Raw genomic sequence first — 19,444 nt, forward strand, 5'->3', positions numbered from 1 at the left:
TTTTAGTTCTGAACTTGCAGATATGGGTGTTTGAAAAGAGAAAAGAGCTGGGCAGAGTTATGTACAATGGATTGGTGAAATTCTTAAGGATGTGTCAAAATCGGTGAGACAATTTTTTAGCTGGAATTAGTAATTTAAAAGATGCAACTTAGTTTGCGTATAAAAGAGAAGTGTGACAACCTCGAGAATACATATCCCAACTAAAGACATTTCAAACCAAAATCTGAAGGACCCTGTGAAGGCGTTTACAATCTCTGCTTCTCTCTCACCTCTACACTGTCCAGCACACTCTCTGGACAGAAGCACTGGCTCATTTCTGACCTAATTAGAAACTATGCTGCTTTACAAAAGGAGACAGGCAGAGGTACAGTGGTCTTTAGAAGACTGTTCTATCTGAAGCCACAACTGGGCCTTGGGTTAACCTCTATTTCTCTCATAGCTATGACTCAACTAGTTATTTTGGCTGAGATTTCCACTGCATTTCAGATTTTGATGTTGAAAAATAAAAGCAACAAAACTCTTTACAAACCTTATGTTTCCTCTTGCCTTTATTGGAAACTTTTTCTGAGGCTTGTTTCTGAGCCTCTCTGGTGTGCTTCTCTGGCACATTTTTCTTTTCCCCCTTCGGTGGGTCTGTTTCTTTGTAAGGCTTTCCTGGTATTCTAGTCAAGAGATTCAGGTCAATCTTCACAATAAGTGGATACCTATCATCAGGCTCACTGAGGGGTGAAAGAAGTTCCTTCTCTTCCATAGGAGAGAACATTCGTTGCCGAAAAAAGCTATCTTCTTCCTCCACTGAGGAAGGTTTAACGGGAGTCCTATTACTCTCAGGGTACTTAGGAGTTTGTGAGGAAGGAGGAAGGCTCTCGCTTTCATCTGAATCTGAGGATGAGGTATCTGTTTCTATGATTTCCCTTGACTTCTGGGAAGATTTACTTGTTGACTTGTATTTCTTTTTCTCTGCTGAAGGGCGAGGGGAAGATTTGGACTCCTTTTTTATGTTGGGTTTCCTTGAGCCTTTGGTGGCTGCTTTGTGTCTGCTGGAGGGCATGCTGGTAGCCATGTCTACAGGAGTTTCACTTTCTATCTTCAAGCCTCCTCGGGGCTCTTCAGCAGCTGTCTTCTCGGTCTTTTTGGGTTGTTTTTTGCCTACAGTTCTCCTCTGTGTTGTACTGTCACTCTGTGCAGGAGACTTCTGCCTCCCACGCCCACTTTCTGATCCCTTTTGAGCAGTTTTAGAGTCTCGTCCAGGAGTAGCAGAACTTGTTTCTTTAGACCCACCTGGGTCAGTGTAGCTATTCCCAGTGCCCTGTTCTCGGCCTTCCTTTTTATAGCCTTGAGATGATGGGATATTACTGTCCACAGAAGAAGCTGGTGACACTTTATGTGGGTTCACTTTATTCAACCAGTTATCAAGTTGCCATTTGTTTGTTGGTGGTGGTTCAGGCTGAAAAACAGAGAAATAAGTATGCTTTTTTTCTACACTGAAGCTTTCTCCCTCCTTTACAATCTCAGGAAGAGGAAAAACACAATGCCTAATGCCTCAAAGGTTATTTGTTTTTTCATAGTTCTGTGTGAACCAAGGTATAGGGCTGAATATTGCCTATCACATCTAAATACCTGAATGAGAAGATATAAGCTGAATTATTAAGTATTCCTATCAGGAATCCATCTTTAAAGGCAAACTTTTAGAAGATCATATAGTAACCAGAAAGTAAACAAATGATGTAGGTACCAACAGAGATTTTTAATCACATTATATCAACCTACAATAAAATTATACTATAAGAGTCTTCTTATCTACAATGACTACAATAACATAAATTAACATGTTAAGACACAAAAATAAAGACCAAACCAAAAAAATCGAATATTTTCATGACCTGAAATATGACCTCAAGTAGTTCCTAACTAGACCAAATGTTTGTTCAAATAAAAAGAAAAATGAAGTACCTAGTTTTCCTACAAGATAGTTCAATTTCTTTTTGTCAGAATATGTAACCTACTTTCTGTCACCTTTTATATTTGAGTCAGGTTTCAACAGGCATCACCAGGGGCCTTGAGAGGGCCTATGGAAAATACCCCTGCCTCCCTCTCACCTCAGGAGATGCACTCTGAGATGGCTCATTTGCCTCACTGTCACTGGAACTACTTTCACTCTCTGAGTCAGATCCAGAGCTGCTTTCAGATCCACTGTGGCTGCTAGAATCATCCCTGGAGTTTTCTGCTCCTTCACTATTATGGTGTGAAGGTTCAGAGTTACTAAAAGAGATAAAACACATAAATGACCAAACATTTCTTTTCCTTTTTACAATGACAACAGGAAAACATTCAAATCTGACAACCAATTTTAAGAAATAAAAGAATGCCTACCTTCCTGGTGTACTCCTTGGCATTGTCTTGTCACAATCCTAAAATTAAAACATGAGAAGAAATCCATGAACGAAAAAAATGGCACTCCATCTACTTAATATGAACAATATCTGAACGTTTCATAAAAAAAAAACTGGTTGCTCTAATGTATGCATCAATGTTTACTTAACACAACATACTGTTTTAAGTTAAAGAATAACTAATTACAGTGGGTCCTTGACTTACGAGTGTCCCGACTAAGGAGTTTTTTGAGATACCAGCTGTCTCTGCGGATTTTTTGCATTGAGTTGACAGAGTAATTTGAGTTAACGAGCTCTTTAACGAGCTCAGTCTCCGAACAAATTAAACTCAATTAAACTCGTAAGTCAAGGCCCCACTGTACCAGGATAAGAGGAAAAGCTTTGTTAACAGTTCTGGTCAGCAATCTCATGCTTCATGAGTATGTTCTGATCCCTGATAAGTATTAAGAAAAAGCCAAGTTTTTGCCCTGGCGGGGTGGTTCCGTTTGTTGGAATGTGGTCTCACACACCAAAAGGTTTCAGATTTGATTCCTGGTCAGAGCACATGCCTAGGTTTCAGGTTTGATCCCAGGTTGGGGAGCGTATGGGAAGGCAATGGATGGATGTTTCTCCCTCTAAAATTATTAAAAATATATCCTTGGGTGAGAATTAAACAGCAACAAAATTTTTTTAATGGAGGTGTAAAGACAGAGCAGAAAAGTATAACATTCCAATGTTAGAAAGCAGAATGTATTCTTAAATTAGAATTCTTATTAAAAAAACAATGAAAACAAATACTGTATGAGACTGGCAAAATCATGTAGTAGTAGACACACCTGTTCCCCATCACTGTCTTCACTGCTGCTTAGCTTTAAGTCATCTTTTAACATACTAAAGGGAAAAGGCAGAGAGGGTTATTATTTTTTGAACAGTTTATCATGGCATACCAGAGTATTAAATATCTACTAAGAATTCTACAAATAATCACTGTGGTAGCCAAATAGTCAATTGAAAAACAAAGAAAAGAATCAGTAAGTCTTATTCTGTCTGGTTTGGTTCATATTCAGAGTAATAATTGAGAAATAAGTAATTTAAAATTTCAGAAACTCCAACTTTTCCATAAGTAATATATTCATTTTTCTTCCCTAATTAAATAAAAGCCACCTTCTAGAAACTCTTATACTCACTTTTGTTAACTCTAATTTTTCTCTAATTGCATATATACACACACATTATTTATTAAAACAAATTATCATATTCATACCCAACAGTCCACTAGAGAGATATAGCTACTAAAAAGAAGGAAGATAAAATAGAAGCACCAGCAATTCTCTTTCATTGTCCATAATGTTCCATAAAGAGATTTGTACAATTGGGTAATTGTGTAAACCAGAACACAAAAGTCAAAGTTCTAGTTCATAAATGCTTCACTATGAAAGATGAGTGTCCTGTATAAGAAGTAACGATTATGGGTAAGAAACTTGGCTATACCATAAAAATGACCATGTATATGTTAAAAATAAACTCTAGGTTCCAAATCTTCCTTGATCAAAATTCAAATAAATTTAGAAAACAAACATATTTTTTCTTAAGGCCATAACATCAAAATTAAAATCTGAGCCCAGTTGGCATAATTCAGTGGTTGAGCGTTGACCTATGAACCAGGTCACGGTTTGATTCCCAGTCAGGGCACATGACCGGGTTGCAGGCTTGATCCCTAGTGTGAGGTGTGCAATAGTTAGCTGATCTATGATTCTCATCATTGATGTTTCTATCTCTCTCCCTCTCTCTTCCTCTCTGAAATCAATATATTAAAAAAAAAATTAAAACATGAGAAAACTCCTTGTCTTTTTACAGAAGAGGAAAAATTAATACAAAGATTAGGGAGAACTACAACTGGAAAAAAGTTTTAATTTTTCATTACTAGTAGTTCCATTACTTTTCTTAAAATTTTATGGCAGTCTCCAATCAGTGGGAGAAAAATTTTTTACTCTAATAACTACTTACACTTTCCCCTCAAAGCTTAACCTGAGTTTCTAAATCTGACCCCAAATTCTGATTATCACATAAAAAAATAGAAACAAAGTTAGCAGATGATAATAGAATTAAGTGTTTTAAGACTGGCCCAATTAAATGGGACAGAAAAAAAGTTTTCTTTTGGACAAGGGCTTAGTGCATTTCTATGACTGATTTCCTCTAAGCAAATAACTTACTTTGAATTCCCCTCAGCCTTTTATAATTTAATAATGCAGCTCAATGAACCTATTCACATGTGAACATGTCATAGTTTTTACCAGACTACTCAAGGTCCCGCTTGCTTTTCCCTCAGTAACCCAAAGTGACATGCACATATAGGGTAAGCCCCCATTAGTTCTTTGCATATAAAAAGGTATGATAAATAGGAATATAATTTGAATTCTTCAGCAGTGAGGTGGGACTTGTTGCATTCATATATTTTCATTCTCACTCAAGTCTCATCATGGTCATCTGAACAGGCTGAGATTATTAATATAAATTGTGGTTATGGCATAGAGCTGACACTATTTCTGGCCAAAGTTTCTTTAGAACTTTTTTTTATTCACACAAATGACTTGTAGTCTCAGGAATTCATTTTTTTCAATTTAAATTCTTTATTGTTTAAAGTAGTACGTAAGTCACCTTTCCCCCACATTGACCTCTACCCAGCCACTCCCATCCCCCAGCACATGCCCTCACCCCGCTACTATCTGCGTCCATTGGAGGAGTTCATTCTGGAATTTATTATCACCTAATACACTACCCTATTAAATTTTGATGTTTTCTCCAGGTTCTGCCTACAAAATGAAAGTAGGGAAACTTAACAGTTCAAACTATGTGTTTTAATATTCTACATTTAGAGGTTAAATGGAGGGCCTACTAAGAAGAATCCTGTCTTTTTTAATGTCTTCTTTATTAAAAACAAATTATCAGCACACACTCAGCACAATACACATATGCCTAAGAGATGGAAATAAAATCTGTAATCTCAGAGGTGATTAGAGCAGAGGTAAGCAAACTATGGCCCACAAACCAAATCCAGACCACCACCTGTTTATAAAGAAAGGTTTATAGAATGCAGCCATGGACTCATGTTCATAAACACCCATGATCTGTGGCAACTTTCATGCTATGATGGCAGAGCTGAATAGCTGACATGGAGACCATCTGGACCTTAAAACCTAAATGCCTAAATATTTCACTCTCTGGCCCTTTACATAAAAGTTTGCCAAACCCTGCCTTAAAAGATTAAGTACATATTTCTAAGTATTGTTCTAAATATCCAGATACTACATGCAGACGTTTAGCAAAAAAGACAAACATTAAACTTATTAAGCAAGAAACTTACGATTTAGACTGATGCCCATTTGAGGTTTTAGAAGAAGGATTATATCTTTCTAGAATAAAAAGAAGGCAGAAATCAGCAACTGAACTAGGGCTATTTAGATTATAAAGTATCAAAATACCCTCAAGGAAATATAAATCAAAATAACAAGATATAATTCTTCATTCATCAAATTTGTAACACTTTAAAGTCCAATAATATGAGATACTAGTGGAAATAGGCATGCTCATATGCTGTTGGTAGAACTATAAACTCATGCAATCTTTTTGGAGGGTAATCTGGTAATATTATCTAATCAATACTGTTAAATGCACATATCCACTGACTTAGCAATTATGATAATAGAAATTTACCTTGCACGTATATCTGGAGGAATACATAAACATAAACACATACATGGATGTTTATTACAGTATAGTTTGTAACAGCAAAATCTGGAAACAAATGTCCCTCAAGAAGGGACTAGTTAAACAAATTATGGTGCTTTCATACAATATAAACACAATTTTAATGCTAAAAAGAATGAACTAGAGCTTTATACTGATACAAAAACAGCTCTAAAATAAATTAAGTGAACAACACAGATAATAAAGAGTAGGTGCAGCTTATGATCCCATTTGCCAATAGTTAGCTTTGGGGAGAGACAATGGGGATTGGGGGTAAAAGAATGAGATATTCTTAAAAGATTTTAAGAGAGAAAATGTAAATTCTCTGCTCTATTTTCTATATAATCACAATGTCAGGTCCCTTTTTCCTATAACTACAGCTTTAACACTGAAGAAATAGATACATAAACTTTGTTAACATTAAAAGGGATATTCTTCTAGTTTTGACTTTAAGATCACTAAAGATAACACAATAAGTATCAAAAGTTCCATATTTTTAGCTCCCAAAATAGCTTATTACTAGTATAAATCTATCTTACTTAAGAAGGTATTGCTCTTGACAAAAAGAATCTTTGTTTTGTTACAGAACTATATAATGAAGCCTAGACATGTGCTACAGTTTGTGACTTTACCCTAACCTTATCACCAGCCATCAGATCTTGGGACCATGCTTGAAGTCCCGAAGGCAGGGGTGGGCAACCTCTGGCACGCGTGCCAAACATGGCACGCCAGTAACTTTTGCTGGCATGCGAAACCCTCTCTTAAAATCTTGTTTATAATTTTTTTCTTAATATCGACTTTTTTATTTTTCAGATAAATTCAGTATGGGTGCATCTTAGATAAATAAATAATTTTACATAACAAGTTATCTTAAAGACCATAGACATGGATTGATGAGAGAGAGGGGAAGAGCAATTTCTATGCCTCTGCCTTAACTCTCCCTGCCTTCCTAATCCGACCAGTGTTTTGGTTTCATCCACATACGCTTGTGAATCTTTGTTCTCAGTGATGAATTTTGTTAAGTTTCGTAATAGGAGTAGCCTGACGGATGAAAGTAGTAGCTCATGCATATCTCTGAAGTTCACAAAATATAAACCTGATGTAAAATCTGTCATCAGTGATGCAGCAGCAAAAGTCCCACTGATAATATCAAACGGAGTCATAAAGTTTTCTGTCAGACTATCAGTGTACGTGTATACATTAAAAAATAAATGTATTTTTCATCATCATATACTGTGTTTTTGTTGCTCGAATGAATTTTATTATTTCTTCAAGGTTCTTCACATACGAACACTTTAAGAGATATCAAGTAGGCGTAACATGTTCTCAAAAAATTAGGGTTGGCACGCAGAAGAATTTTGAGTCAGAGATTTTGCTGGTTTTGGCACACACTCACAAAAAGGTTGCCCACCCCTGCCCTAAGGCTATCTTCCTCTCAAGTTCCTCTGAGAGGCCAAGAAAGAGTAGGTGGAGGGGGACTGTGTAGCAGACCGCAGACTTTATTCCCAGACAAAAAGAATAAATAAAAATACAAATAGAAGAAGAGCCATTATAAGCTACAGTGACCCTATGGAATTTTGCTATCATAGAACCAAGTATCTTCATGAAGAAAATGGAAAGACAGAATGGCTCTTGGTTTTATAAGGTGCCAATCAAATTGAATTCATGAACTTTGTAGTTCAAGTACTTAGTAATAAAAAGTTTTGATCTCCAATGAGCCATAATGCTTCATTTTTTTAAGCATATCAAGATTCAGTTGAACCCATTACTAATCATCAGATGATAAAATTGGGATAAGATATGCAAAAAATTATTAAAGCAATATATGCTGTACCATGAGAAAGGAAAAGTTCAAGAAAACCAAAAGTAAAAGAAATACTCACTTTGTTCTCCAGGGCCAAAGTTGGATTGCTGAGTCTCCTATAATAAATGGGATATAAATTATATAGTAACATTATATGAAAAAGTTTCGTTAAGTGAAAAATGCTTCAAATTAAATTATTCAATTCCAGCTAATTCAATGAAAAAGTATGAAGAATACATAAAAGAAACACAAAAGAATTTAATGATTCCACCTGATCAGCCTCAGCAATTTTGTAGTCAATAATGAACTTGCCCAGAGCTTAATACAGAAAGCAACTTAACAGTGTTTCTTTAGCATTCATTTCTTTTCAGCAGCATCCATGATACCCATATCCTAATTTAGAGGCCTGGAAAAGCAAATGATTTAAATTTAAGATTCTTGATCCTAAGAAAGTGTTTCTTTTTCTTTTTAAAAAGGTAATACCAAAGACTGTATACTAGGGTGAAAATAGCTATACAACCTATACAATCTCAAAATATACCACTTTTACAGACTAAAACACCCTACATGGTATTCCCATGTAATTTTACTCCCTTCCCCTCTCTGCTTCCAGAATCTTACAATTAGCAACTTGAAGAAACTGTCACATACTTATTTATATGCCCTATACTCACACAGTACCAAGTACTCAGGATGCACCAGTAAAAAGGAAGCCAAAATGTCACTGTCATTGAAACACGAGTTTCCAAACTCAACTTTCACGATCAGAATTGCTGTCTCACATGTGTAAATTATCCATTTTTCTAGGTTAAGTCTGGGGTACACCATATAGTGCTGAAATCACATAAACATCCCTAAATGCCTATTTAAAATAAGCACAATTGCCCGGCTGGTGTGGCTAAGTGGTTGAACATCAACTTATGAACCAGGAGATCACAGCTCGATTCCTGGTTGGAGCACACAGGTTGTGGGCTCAATCCCCAATAGGGGGGTGTGTAGGAGGCAGCTGATCAATGATTCTCTCTCATCATTGATGTTTCTATATCTCTCTCTGCCTCCCTGCCTATCTCTGAAATCAATAAAAACATATCTTTAAAAAAATAAATTAAATAAGCACAATCTTCCTTTAATGACATAATTATCTGTGAAATAAAAATCTAAACGGTATGAAACCTAAAATATAGTTTTGCTATTAAAAAAAGTTATAAACCTACATCTGTGGTCAACTGATAGTCAAGAAGGGTACCAAGACCACCTAGTAGTGAAAGAAGAATCTTTTCAACAAATGGTACTGGGACAACTGAACAGTCATATGCAAAAGAATGAAGTAGGATGCTTACTTCAGATAATATTTTTAAAAAATAAATTAAATCAAAGATCTAAATTTAAAAGCTAAAACTACAAAACTCTTAGAAGGTAATGTAGTGCCAAATCTTAATGGCTTTAGATTTGGCAAAGAATTCTTATACATGATACCAAAAGCACAAGACACAAACCAGATAAATTAGACTTCCTCAAAATTAAGAACTTTTGTGCTTCAAAAGACACTATCAAGAAAGTACAAGACAACTCACAGAATGGGGAGAAAAGATTTGCAAATCATATTATCTGATGAAACTGACATCTACAATATATAAAGAGCTCTTACCACTTAATGGTAAAAATACAAATAATCTAACTCTCTTGGGTCCTCACTTCCAAGATGACCAAGAATAGAAGGAACAACAGTCATGCCAAAAAAGGACATAGGCATGTGCAGCCTATTCATGGCATTAACTGCACCTGATACATGCCTAAGGACCAGGCCATTAAGAAGTTCGTCATTCAGTCAGGATGACTCAGCAGTTGAGCATCAACCTATGAAACAAGAGGTCATGGTTCGATTCCCAGTCAGGGAATATACCCGAGTTGTGGGCTTGATCTCCAGTGTGGGTGTGCAGGAAGGAGCTGATCAATGATTCTCTATCACGGATGTACTCTCTCTCTCTTCCTCTCTGAAATCAAAAATATATTTAAAAAATTAATTAAATTTAAAAGAAGTTAGTCATTCAAAATACAGTAGAGGCCATAGCTGTTAGGGACATTTCCAAAGCGAATGTCTTTGATGCCTAGTAGTATGTGCTTCCCAAGCTGTATGTAAAACTACATTACTGTGTGAATTATGCCATTCACAGCAAGGTAATCAGGAATCAGTCTCATGAAACCCAGAAGAACCAAACACCCTCACCCCAATTTAGACTTGCGAGTGCTGCCCCGCGACCTCCACCAAGGCCCACATATGGAGCTAAGCCCTTAAGGAATAAAGAAAAGTTATCTAGGAAAAAATAAAATGGAAATTATATGTAAAAAAAAAGGACAACTCAATTGAAAAATGGGCAAAGGATCTGAATATATATTTCCCCAAGAAAGATACACAGATGGCCAGTAAGCACATGAAAAGATGTTGTTTGACATCATTTCTCAACAGGAGAAATACAAATCAAACCCACAATGCGATAGATACCACTTCATACTCAGGAGGATGACTAGAATAATAAAGACAGATAAGTGTTGTCAAGGATATGGAGAAATTGAAAGCCTAGTGGGAATATAAAACGGTGTAGCTAGCTGCTTTGGGAAACATTCTGGCAGTTCCTTAAATGATTAAATATAGAGTTACTATATGAGCAAGCAAAATGAAAACATGACCACGCAAAAGCTTGTACCCAAATGTTTACAGTAACATTATTCATAATAGCCTAAAGCATGAAACAACCCAGATGTCCTTCAACTGATGAATGTATACAAATCGTGATATATATTATACAATAAAATATTATTTGGCCATAAAAAGGAATGAAGTACTGATACAAGTTACAACTTGGAAGAACCTTGAAAACATTTTGCTAGGTGAAAGAATCCGGGTGCAAAAGAGCACATATGGTATAATTCCATTTATATGAAATGTCCAGAAAAGGAAAATCTTGAGGTAGAGTAGATTAGTGCTTGTGTAGGGCTGGCAGGGGACAGAAGAAAAGGAGGTAATAGCTAAAGAGTAGAGAATTTCTTTTTTGGGTGATGAAAATGTTCTGAAATTGTAGTGATGGCTGTAGCACATGTCTATAAATATACTCAAAACCATTTAATTGTATACTTCAAACGGGCGAATTGCATGGTATGTGAATTATATCTCAATAAAGTTATAAAAACTTATAAATAAAGCAGTGTCCAGAAGGTTACTCCTGTGAACTGCGTCAAAAATGAAAAGAATTGTCCAACCAGTGTGGCTAAGTGGTTGAGTGTTAACCTATGAACCAGGAGGTGACAGTTCAATTCAATTCCTAGTTAGGGCACAAGCCCAGGTTATGGACTTGGTCCCTGGAGATGTGCATGCAGGAGGCAGCTGATCAATGATTTTCTCTCACCATTGATGTTTCTATCTCTCCCTCTCACTTCCTCTCTGAAATCAATAAAAATATACATTTTAAAAAATGAAAAGAATCCTCCATTCCCTTGAACTGTTAATTTACCTAAGTGGTCTAAAAATTAATAGCCCAAGCTTTTAAGTAATTTCTGACTCCTTTTCCTCACGTCCCACAATAGCTAGTCAGTTACCAAGTGCTACTAGATTCTATCTTCAAAACATCTACTAAGTGTAACACCATCTCCTCTCCATGCAAAGATTTCATTCAGGTCCTCACCTACAATGGCTACCTAACACATCTACCTGACTCCAGTCTGTCTTCTTTTCTTCTTCAGTCAACTACAGCCTCTAGCTAACCTTTCTAAAGTTCAAGTCTTAGTATGTGACATCATTACTCTCCTATTTTTCCTTTTTTAAAAAATTGATTTGAGGGACGGAGAGGAGAGAGGGAAGGAGGTAAGGAGGGAGGGAGGGAAGATGGGGAAAGGAAGGGAGGGAGGGAAGATCTGTTGCTCCACTCATTCATGCATTTACTGGTGGATTCCTGCACATGCCCTGACCAGGGAGAGAACTCGCAACCCTGACACATAGGGATGAGGTTTCACCCAAGCCACCCAGCCAAGGCTCTCCTATTTTTCATAGAGCCTCTAATGTAAAGGTGAGGAATCTATTCTTTGCCAAGGGCCATTTGGATATTTATAACATCATCTGCAAGCCATACAAAATTATCAACTTAAAAATTAGCCTGCTGTATTTGGTCAAACATTTATTTAATTCACCCCTAATGCCTTGGCAGGTCCAGATCAAATGATTTCGTGGGCCTTATATAGTCTGCAGGCAGGATGTTCCCCACCCCTGCTCTAATGGATGAAACACAAACTCTCTGGCATGACATTCACTACATCTAAGTACTGGAAAAATAGTATGATAAGCAAAAACAAACAAGGGCCTTGTCCTCATGGAGCTTAACACCCATCTGAATAATGTCAATGACTATCTTCGCAACTACTCATGAAAATATAGGTAAATTAGAAATTATGAAAGCATAAGGAAGGGCAAATACAAACACATTATTAGTCCAGAAGGAAGAGTGGTGAGAAATGAGACTCAAGACCCGAGAAGCTGGATTATATAGCTTGTAGATGTTACAGATCATATTGAAGATTTGTGTGTGTGCATTTTCTAATAAGCAGAAGAATTATACAATGACAAACGCATGCTGTGAAGATCAGTCTTGCTATTAAGAAGTGGAGAATAGCTTTGGAAAAACTAGAATTAAGTAATGATATTAGGAGATTACTCCAGTGATCCAAGTAGATGATTACAACTTAAACAAATTGGTATTCAAGCTTTTTTGTTCATGCACTCCCCATCACTAAGAAATTTTTGCATTTTTATCTCCAAAATATGTACAGTTGATCCTTGAATAACATGGGTTTGAAGTACATGCATCCACTTAATAGGCAGATTGAAAACAAATCCTCATATAAGGATCAACTGTACATTTTATTATTAATTTTGATATATATAACTAAAATATTGAAATTTTAAAGGGCTCAGAAAAAAAGAATAAATAATATTTTAGATTAACTTTAAAATTATACTTATTAATGGCAATAATACTTTTCCTACACACACAAAATAGTACTTCAAAGGTGTAACACTAACATTGGCTTATTGAGGGGTGGAGGTAGGTAGATAGGTAAAAGAGGATAAAAGGTGGATAAATGGTGATTGATGGAAGGAGACCTGACTGGGTGTTGAACACACAATACAACGATGTATTATAGAAACCCACACTTGAAACCTGTAGGAAGCGGCTATAGGGTTAAGCCTCGGACAGGCTTGACCTTATGACTCTCCCTAGATCTTATCTGGGTAGCTAATGGGCTGAGGGAGATGTAGCAAGTGCTGCAAAAACAAGTGAAACTCACAAGCACATTAAAACTAAGGTGACCACTACCTTGTTTACCTCTGGCTATAAAAAAAGGGCTCAGCTTGCTGTCTGGATCTCTCTCTGTGGCCTCAGCCAGGCACAGGAAAATCCACCAGACCCAGCTTATTCTCTTTGTCTGTCTTTTCTACATCCTTCACCGCCGCCCCTCAGGCTCACCAAACCCTTGGCTGTGCTGGCCTGGCACAGAAACCTATGTAATTTTATTAATCAATGTAACTTTAATAAACATTTTTTTTATTATTATTAGTTAAGGTATTACAAATGTGTCCTCATCCCCCCCATTTTAATAAACATTTTTAAATGGCTTATTTTGATGTTTGGCTTCATTGGATATTGCAAAGACACTGTACACAAATAAAAGAATTGCAAAAGTAAAATAAACTAATTGCTACACTTACTAAGTCATGATATCAAATTTCAATCCTATACCTTAATTATGCAAAAGTTTCTATTGAAATTAAGCATCAGATTACCAATGTTTACTGATATAAATACTTTTAGAGAAAATAAAAAGATTCCATTTTAATATTTTTAGCAAATAGGTTCAAAATGCACTGAAATTAGAAAATTATGTTTCCAAGTCTTGAAAGTTTGCACATATGAAGTCATAATAGTTTCTGTCAACAATAAAAAATATATAGTAATGACATTCATTGTTAAAACATCATCTCTACCCTGAAAGGACAAGAGGGTTTATTATTTTTTAAAAATGTTATGAAAAGATTTAGCATATTTGGGACTTCTGTGTGAGGGAAAGAAGAGAAAGGAGGGTAGAAGGGGGAGGCAGGGAAGGTAGGGAGAGGGAGAAGGGGAGAGAAAAAGAGAGAGAGGTGTTAACTCATTTTTAAGTGAGATAACTAGGGTAAAAAATAACCAGTGAACTTCTTCCTCTTCTAAAAAATATTCAGAAGTGTCACATAGATTCTCCATGAAAAAGGAGACAGGAGTGGGGAGGAAGGAAAAGAAATTATACTTTAGGATTTGTTTTTCCAATATATATATATATATATATATATATATATTTGATTTCAGAGGGGAAGGGAGGAGAGAGATAGAAACATTAATGAGAGAAAAATCACTGACCAGCTGCCCCTACTGGTGATCAATCCTGCAACCCGAACATATGCCATTCATAGGTGGATGCTAAATCTCTAAGCCATGCGGGCCGGGCTATTTTTCTGTTTTATCTTTCCTTGAGTGGTGCACAAAATAGTACCTGGCTCTTCAAGTATTTTATAACTGAAAAAAATCTAACAAATATAAAGAGACTAACGTAAGCACCTGTATTGCCATCCATTATAGCTAACTGTACACTGCATAATTTATTTCAATATATGTGTCCTGAAGCTTCAGCTCTGCTTTTTTGTTTTTTTTTTAATATATTTTATTTTTTACAGAGAGGAAGGGAGAGGGATAGAGAGTTAGAAATATTGATGAGAGAGAAACATCGATCAGCTGCCTCCTGCACACCTCCCACTGGGGATGTGCCCGCAACCAAGGTACATGCCCTTGACTGGAATTGAACCTAGGGCCTTTCAGTCTGCAGGCTGATGCTCTATCCACTGAACCAAACCGGTTAGGGCTCAGCTCTGCTTATTAAGCTTGTTTCAATAGTTTCCTGACAAAGAAATGCATTTTAGTATATTCTGTTTTCTCTCTGAACATGATTTCAGTCATTTTCACAGAAGCAGAAAGACCAAATTTTTGGACAAAGGGACAGTGGCTCTCAACCTTCCTAATGCCGCCACCCTTTAATTCAGTTCCTCATGTTGTGGTGACCCCCAACCATAAAATTATTTTCGTTGCTACTTCATAACTGTAATTTTGCTACTGTAAACAATATGTAATTATATATGTGTTTTCCGATGGTCTTTAGGCGACCCCTGTGAAAGGGTCGTTCGACCCCCAAAGGGGTCGCGACCCACAGGTTGAGAACTGCTGGTATAGAACATTGGGGGCAACCTCAAAAGAGATTTTAATAAAATTTTACTAAACTTTGATGTATAAGAACAGAACTGAATTATCACATAACTCAAAATATTACTGAGTATAAATTGTGATGCCTGCATAATTTCATTACAATTTTGTAAGTACATTATACACAAAAAGCAAGGTTAGAGATATAAATGCATATTCATATTGATAATGTAGGTCTGTTTATGGCATACTTGTTTCTGCTTTGTACCATAGCAGATAAAGAGTTCATAGCAGGAGAAAGAAAATAAAAACGCTGCCATTTTCTTGTTTGCATTTTTCATTCAGTTGCTTCACTGTAGTTATTTTTTTAAGCCATGTGTGCATTAGTGAAGATTGTTGAATTAAGACCAGTTAATGTAATTTGTAAATAATCTTAACCAAGCCACACTTAAAATTGCAATATGCCACAGCTAATAGCAAATGAATGTGAGCAATTCTATCAACTTTTCCATATTGAGAAGACCTAAACTCTTGGAATACCTCACATGCCAGAAATAACACAACACATACTAAACACTTTGTGAGTTGCAGATAAAACATTATTTAGGAAGAAAATTATAACACTAAAAGCATATATTAGAAAGTGAGAAAGATCTCAAATCAATGACGTTAGTTTCTGCTTTAAGAATTTTTTTTAATACAGCACACTGAACCAAAAGAAAACAAAACAAAAAGGTGATAAATATCAGAGTGGAATCAATGCAATAAAAGAGAAAAACAATGGAGATAAAAAAAATAAAAGTTTTTAAAGATCTATAAAACTGACAAATCCCTAACCAGAGGAAAAAGAGAGAAGAAATAAATTACCAATAACCAGAATAAGAAATATAAAAAGTATAAGGGAATATTTTAAAAACCTACACCAATAAATTTGATGTCTTTGACAATCAGTAGATAAAATGGACAAATTCCTTGAAAGACAGAAACTACCAAAGCACATTCAAGGAGAAGTAGATAACATGACTAGCTCTACATCTATCAAATAAATGTAATTTTTACTTAAAAACTGTCCTACAAAGAAAGCTCAACAGTCAAAGGGTTTCACTGGTGAATTTTAATAAATGGTCAAGGAAGAAGTAATATCAATTTTATACAAACTATTCCAGAAAATTGAGGAGAAAGTTATGTCCCAACTCACTCTATGACATCAGAATTACTCTGATACCAAAACCAGACACAGATATAACTACAACAAATTACAGACCAATATCCCTCAGGAATACAGATATAAAAATTCTTTTAAAAAAAGTTTTTGAAAATCAAATTCAAAACTACATAAGGCAGAGTGAAGTTTTTTAACCAGAAATGTAATATTGATTTAAAATTTTTAAATAACTGAGGTAGCTCACGTTACAGATCAAAAATGGGAAACTCCTGCCCTAGCTGGTTTGGCTTAGTGGATAGTGTTGACCTGCGGACTAAAGGGTCACAGGTTCAATTCCGGTCAAGGGCTTGATCCCCAGGGGGAGCGTGCAGGAGGCAGCCAATCAATGATTTTCTCTCATCATTGATGTTTCTATCTCTCTCTCCCTCTTTCTTCCTCTCTGAAATTAAATATTTTAAAAAATGGGAAAATCCTTTTATGTCAATAGAGTCAACAAAACATTCAACAGACTCCAAAATTCATTCTTTTTAAAAAATAAGTTTTTATTGATTTTCAGAGAGAGGGAGGGAGAGGGATAGACAGAAACATCCATGACAGAGAATCATCTATTGGCTGCTTCCTACACGCCCCCTACTGGGGATCAAGCTGGAACCTGAGCATGTGCCCTGACCAGGAATTAATTATTCAACAAAGAACAAGTGTTGGCAAGAATGTGGAGAAAAGGGAAACATCATGCACTGTTGGTGAGAATGCAGATCCATACAGCCACTATGAAAAACAGTATGTAGGTCCTAAAAAATTTTTTAAATGGGACTGCCTTATGATCCAGCAATTCCACTTCTGGGTATATATCTGAAGAAACCAAAACACTAACTGGAAAGAGTACATGTACCCCTATGTTCATTACAGTTTTATTTACAGCCAAGATATGAAAGCAACCCAAGTGCCCATCAATAGACAAGTGGATATAAAAGCTGTGGTACATATATAACAATGGAATATTACTCGGGCATATGAAAGAATGAAATCTTAGCATTTTTGAGAGCATGGATGGACCCAGAGAGCATTATGCTAAGTGAAATAAATCAGACATTGAAAGACAAATACATTGAAAGACATTGAAGTACAATATGGTAGTCAGTGGGTGCAATATGGTAGTAAAGTACAGCATAGGGAATATCGTCAATAATAGTGTAATAACTATGTAGATGGGCATATGAAATGCCAAGAGATCACTTTTTAAAGTGTATGATTGTCTAACCACTATGCTGTACATCTAAAACTAATCTACACTAATAAAAAAGAAAGATGCAAATCGACCATACCTTCGCAACACCCCACAGCCAATCAGGAGTGAGTATGTAAATTAACACAACAAAGATGGCGGGTTAATCTGCATATGCAGGTGCCGAGTGGCCGGGCGCAGGGCGGCCGCTTGCGTGCACGCCGGCACCAAGCGGCCTGGGTCCCGGGGACAGGTGTCCTCGGGACCCAGGCTGCTCTGAGCCTGTAGGCCTGCACATAGGCCCGGAGTGCCCAGGGTCCCAGAACGACCCCTGCCACTCTGGGCCTACGTGCGCAGGCGCTGAACAGCTGGGGGTGGGACAGGAACGTCCCCTGCAGTGAGTGAGCAGACAACAGGGCCCTGCTAGCCCCTGGCTGTGGCAGCAAGGAGCAAAGCAGTTCCCCACAGGGCCCCCACAAAGAGCAGACACCAGGGCCTGTGGTGGCATCAAGCAGGCAGGTCCGCAGAGAGCAGAGAACCACAGAAAGCAGGCCTAAGCCATCAGTAGGACATCCCCTGAGAGCTCCCAGATTGGAGAGGGTGCAGGTCGGGCTGAGGGACCCTCCCCTACGCCTGTGCACCAGAATTTCGTGCACCGGACCCCTAGTATAAAATAATACTGAATGTAAACTACAATTGAAAAATAAAAAAGGAAAAGACAATTTTTTTTAAAATATAGGAAATAATGTATTGTGAGGTTTATGACATATAATTAAGTAGCATGTATGATAAAAGCACAGGTAATAAAAGGAGGAAATTCAAGTTATACTGTTGTAAGGCATTAGGCTATATGTGAAATGACGCATTACTGAAAAGTAACTGTAGGTACTGTGGCCATGCAGCCTAGGGTACTGGATAGTAATTGTGATATGGTAAACCAGAGAGTGATCACACAAAACAGTTCTGGAAAGCTCACATTTTCTGATTTCAAACTTACTACAAAGATGTAGTAATCAAGACAACAGTATTGGCATATAGACAAACAGATCAATGAAACAAAATTGAGAGTCCACAAAAACACACATTATGGTCAACTGATTATCCACAAGAGTGTAAAGATAATTCAATGGGGAAAGAATAGTGTTTTCAGCAAATGGTGGAGAGACAACTGGACATGCCCATGTAAAAGAATGAAGTTGGATCCCTGACACTAAACACTAAAACTAACTCAAAATGGATCGAAGACCTAAATGTAAGATTTAAAACTATAAAACTCTTAGAAGAAAACATGTGTAAATATTTGTTACCTTGGATCATACAATGGTTTCTTAGCTCTGATACCAAAAACACAAACAAAAAATTGATAAACTGGACTTCATCAAAATTAAAAATTTTTGTGCTTTAAAGAATATCATCAAGAAAGTAAAAAAAAAAAAAAAAAAAAGGAGAAAATAAAATAAAAATATCCCAAAGCACGGGAGAAAAACTTTGCAAATCATATGTATGATAAGGGACTGACTCTAAAATATATAAAGAAAAAAATTAAATAAATAAATATGTATATAAAGAACTCCTACAACTTAAAAGACAACCCAATTTAAAAATCAGCAAAATATCTGGATAATCTCCAAATAAGATATACAAAGGGCAATAAGGCCATGAAAATATTTTCAGCATCATTAACCATCAGAGAAATAAATATTAATACCACAGTGACATACCAATTCTCACCTACTAAAATAGCTATAATCAAAAAGAAAGTAACAAGCTAGCTGGCCAGGATGTGGAGAAATTCAAACTCTCATCAACTGCTGGTGGGTTATGTAAAATGGACCAGCCACTTTAGAAAAATAT

General features: G+C 36.4%; 1 protein-coding gene across 1 annotated transcript in view; it reads right to left on the bottom strand.

Annotated features, from left to right (window-relative positions):
* AFF4 (ALF transcription elongation factor 4) overlaps window positions 1-19,444 on the bottom strand; it is an 86,934-nt gene that overhangs the window by 20,816 nt on the left and 46,674 nt on the right. Inside the window, exons 7-12 of the mRNA XM_081092634.1 lie at window positions 8,003-8,039; window positions 5,737-5,785; window positions 3,209-3,263; window positions 2,374-2,411; window positions 2,100-2,262; window positions 530-1,447 (exon numbers count right to left, since the gene is read on the bottom strand). Of these exons, the coding sequence (XP_080948760.1) occupies window positions 530-1,447; window positions 2,100-2,262; window positions 2,374-2,411; window positions 3,209-3,263; window positions 5,737-5,785; window positions 8,003-8,039 (1,260 nt within the window). The remainder of the gene's footprint in view (window positions 1-529; window positions 1,448-2,099; window positions 2,263-2,373; window positions 2,412-3,208; window positions 3,264-5,736; window positions 5,786-8,002; window positions 8,040-19,444) is intronic.

This window comes from Myotis nattereri, assembly GCF_964212035.1.
Source record: "Myotis nattereri genome assembly, chromosome: 5".
Taxonomy (NCBI): Eukaryota; Metazoa; Chordata; class Mammalia; order Chiroptera; family Vespertilionidae; genus Myotis; species Myotis nattereri.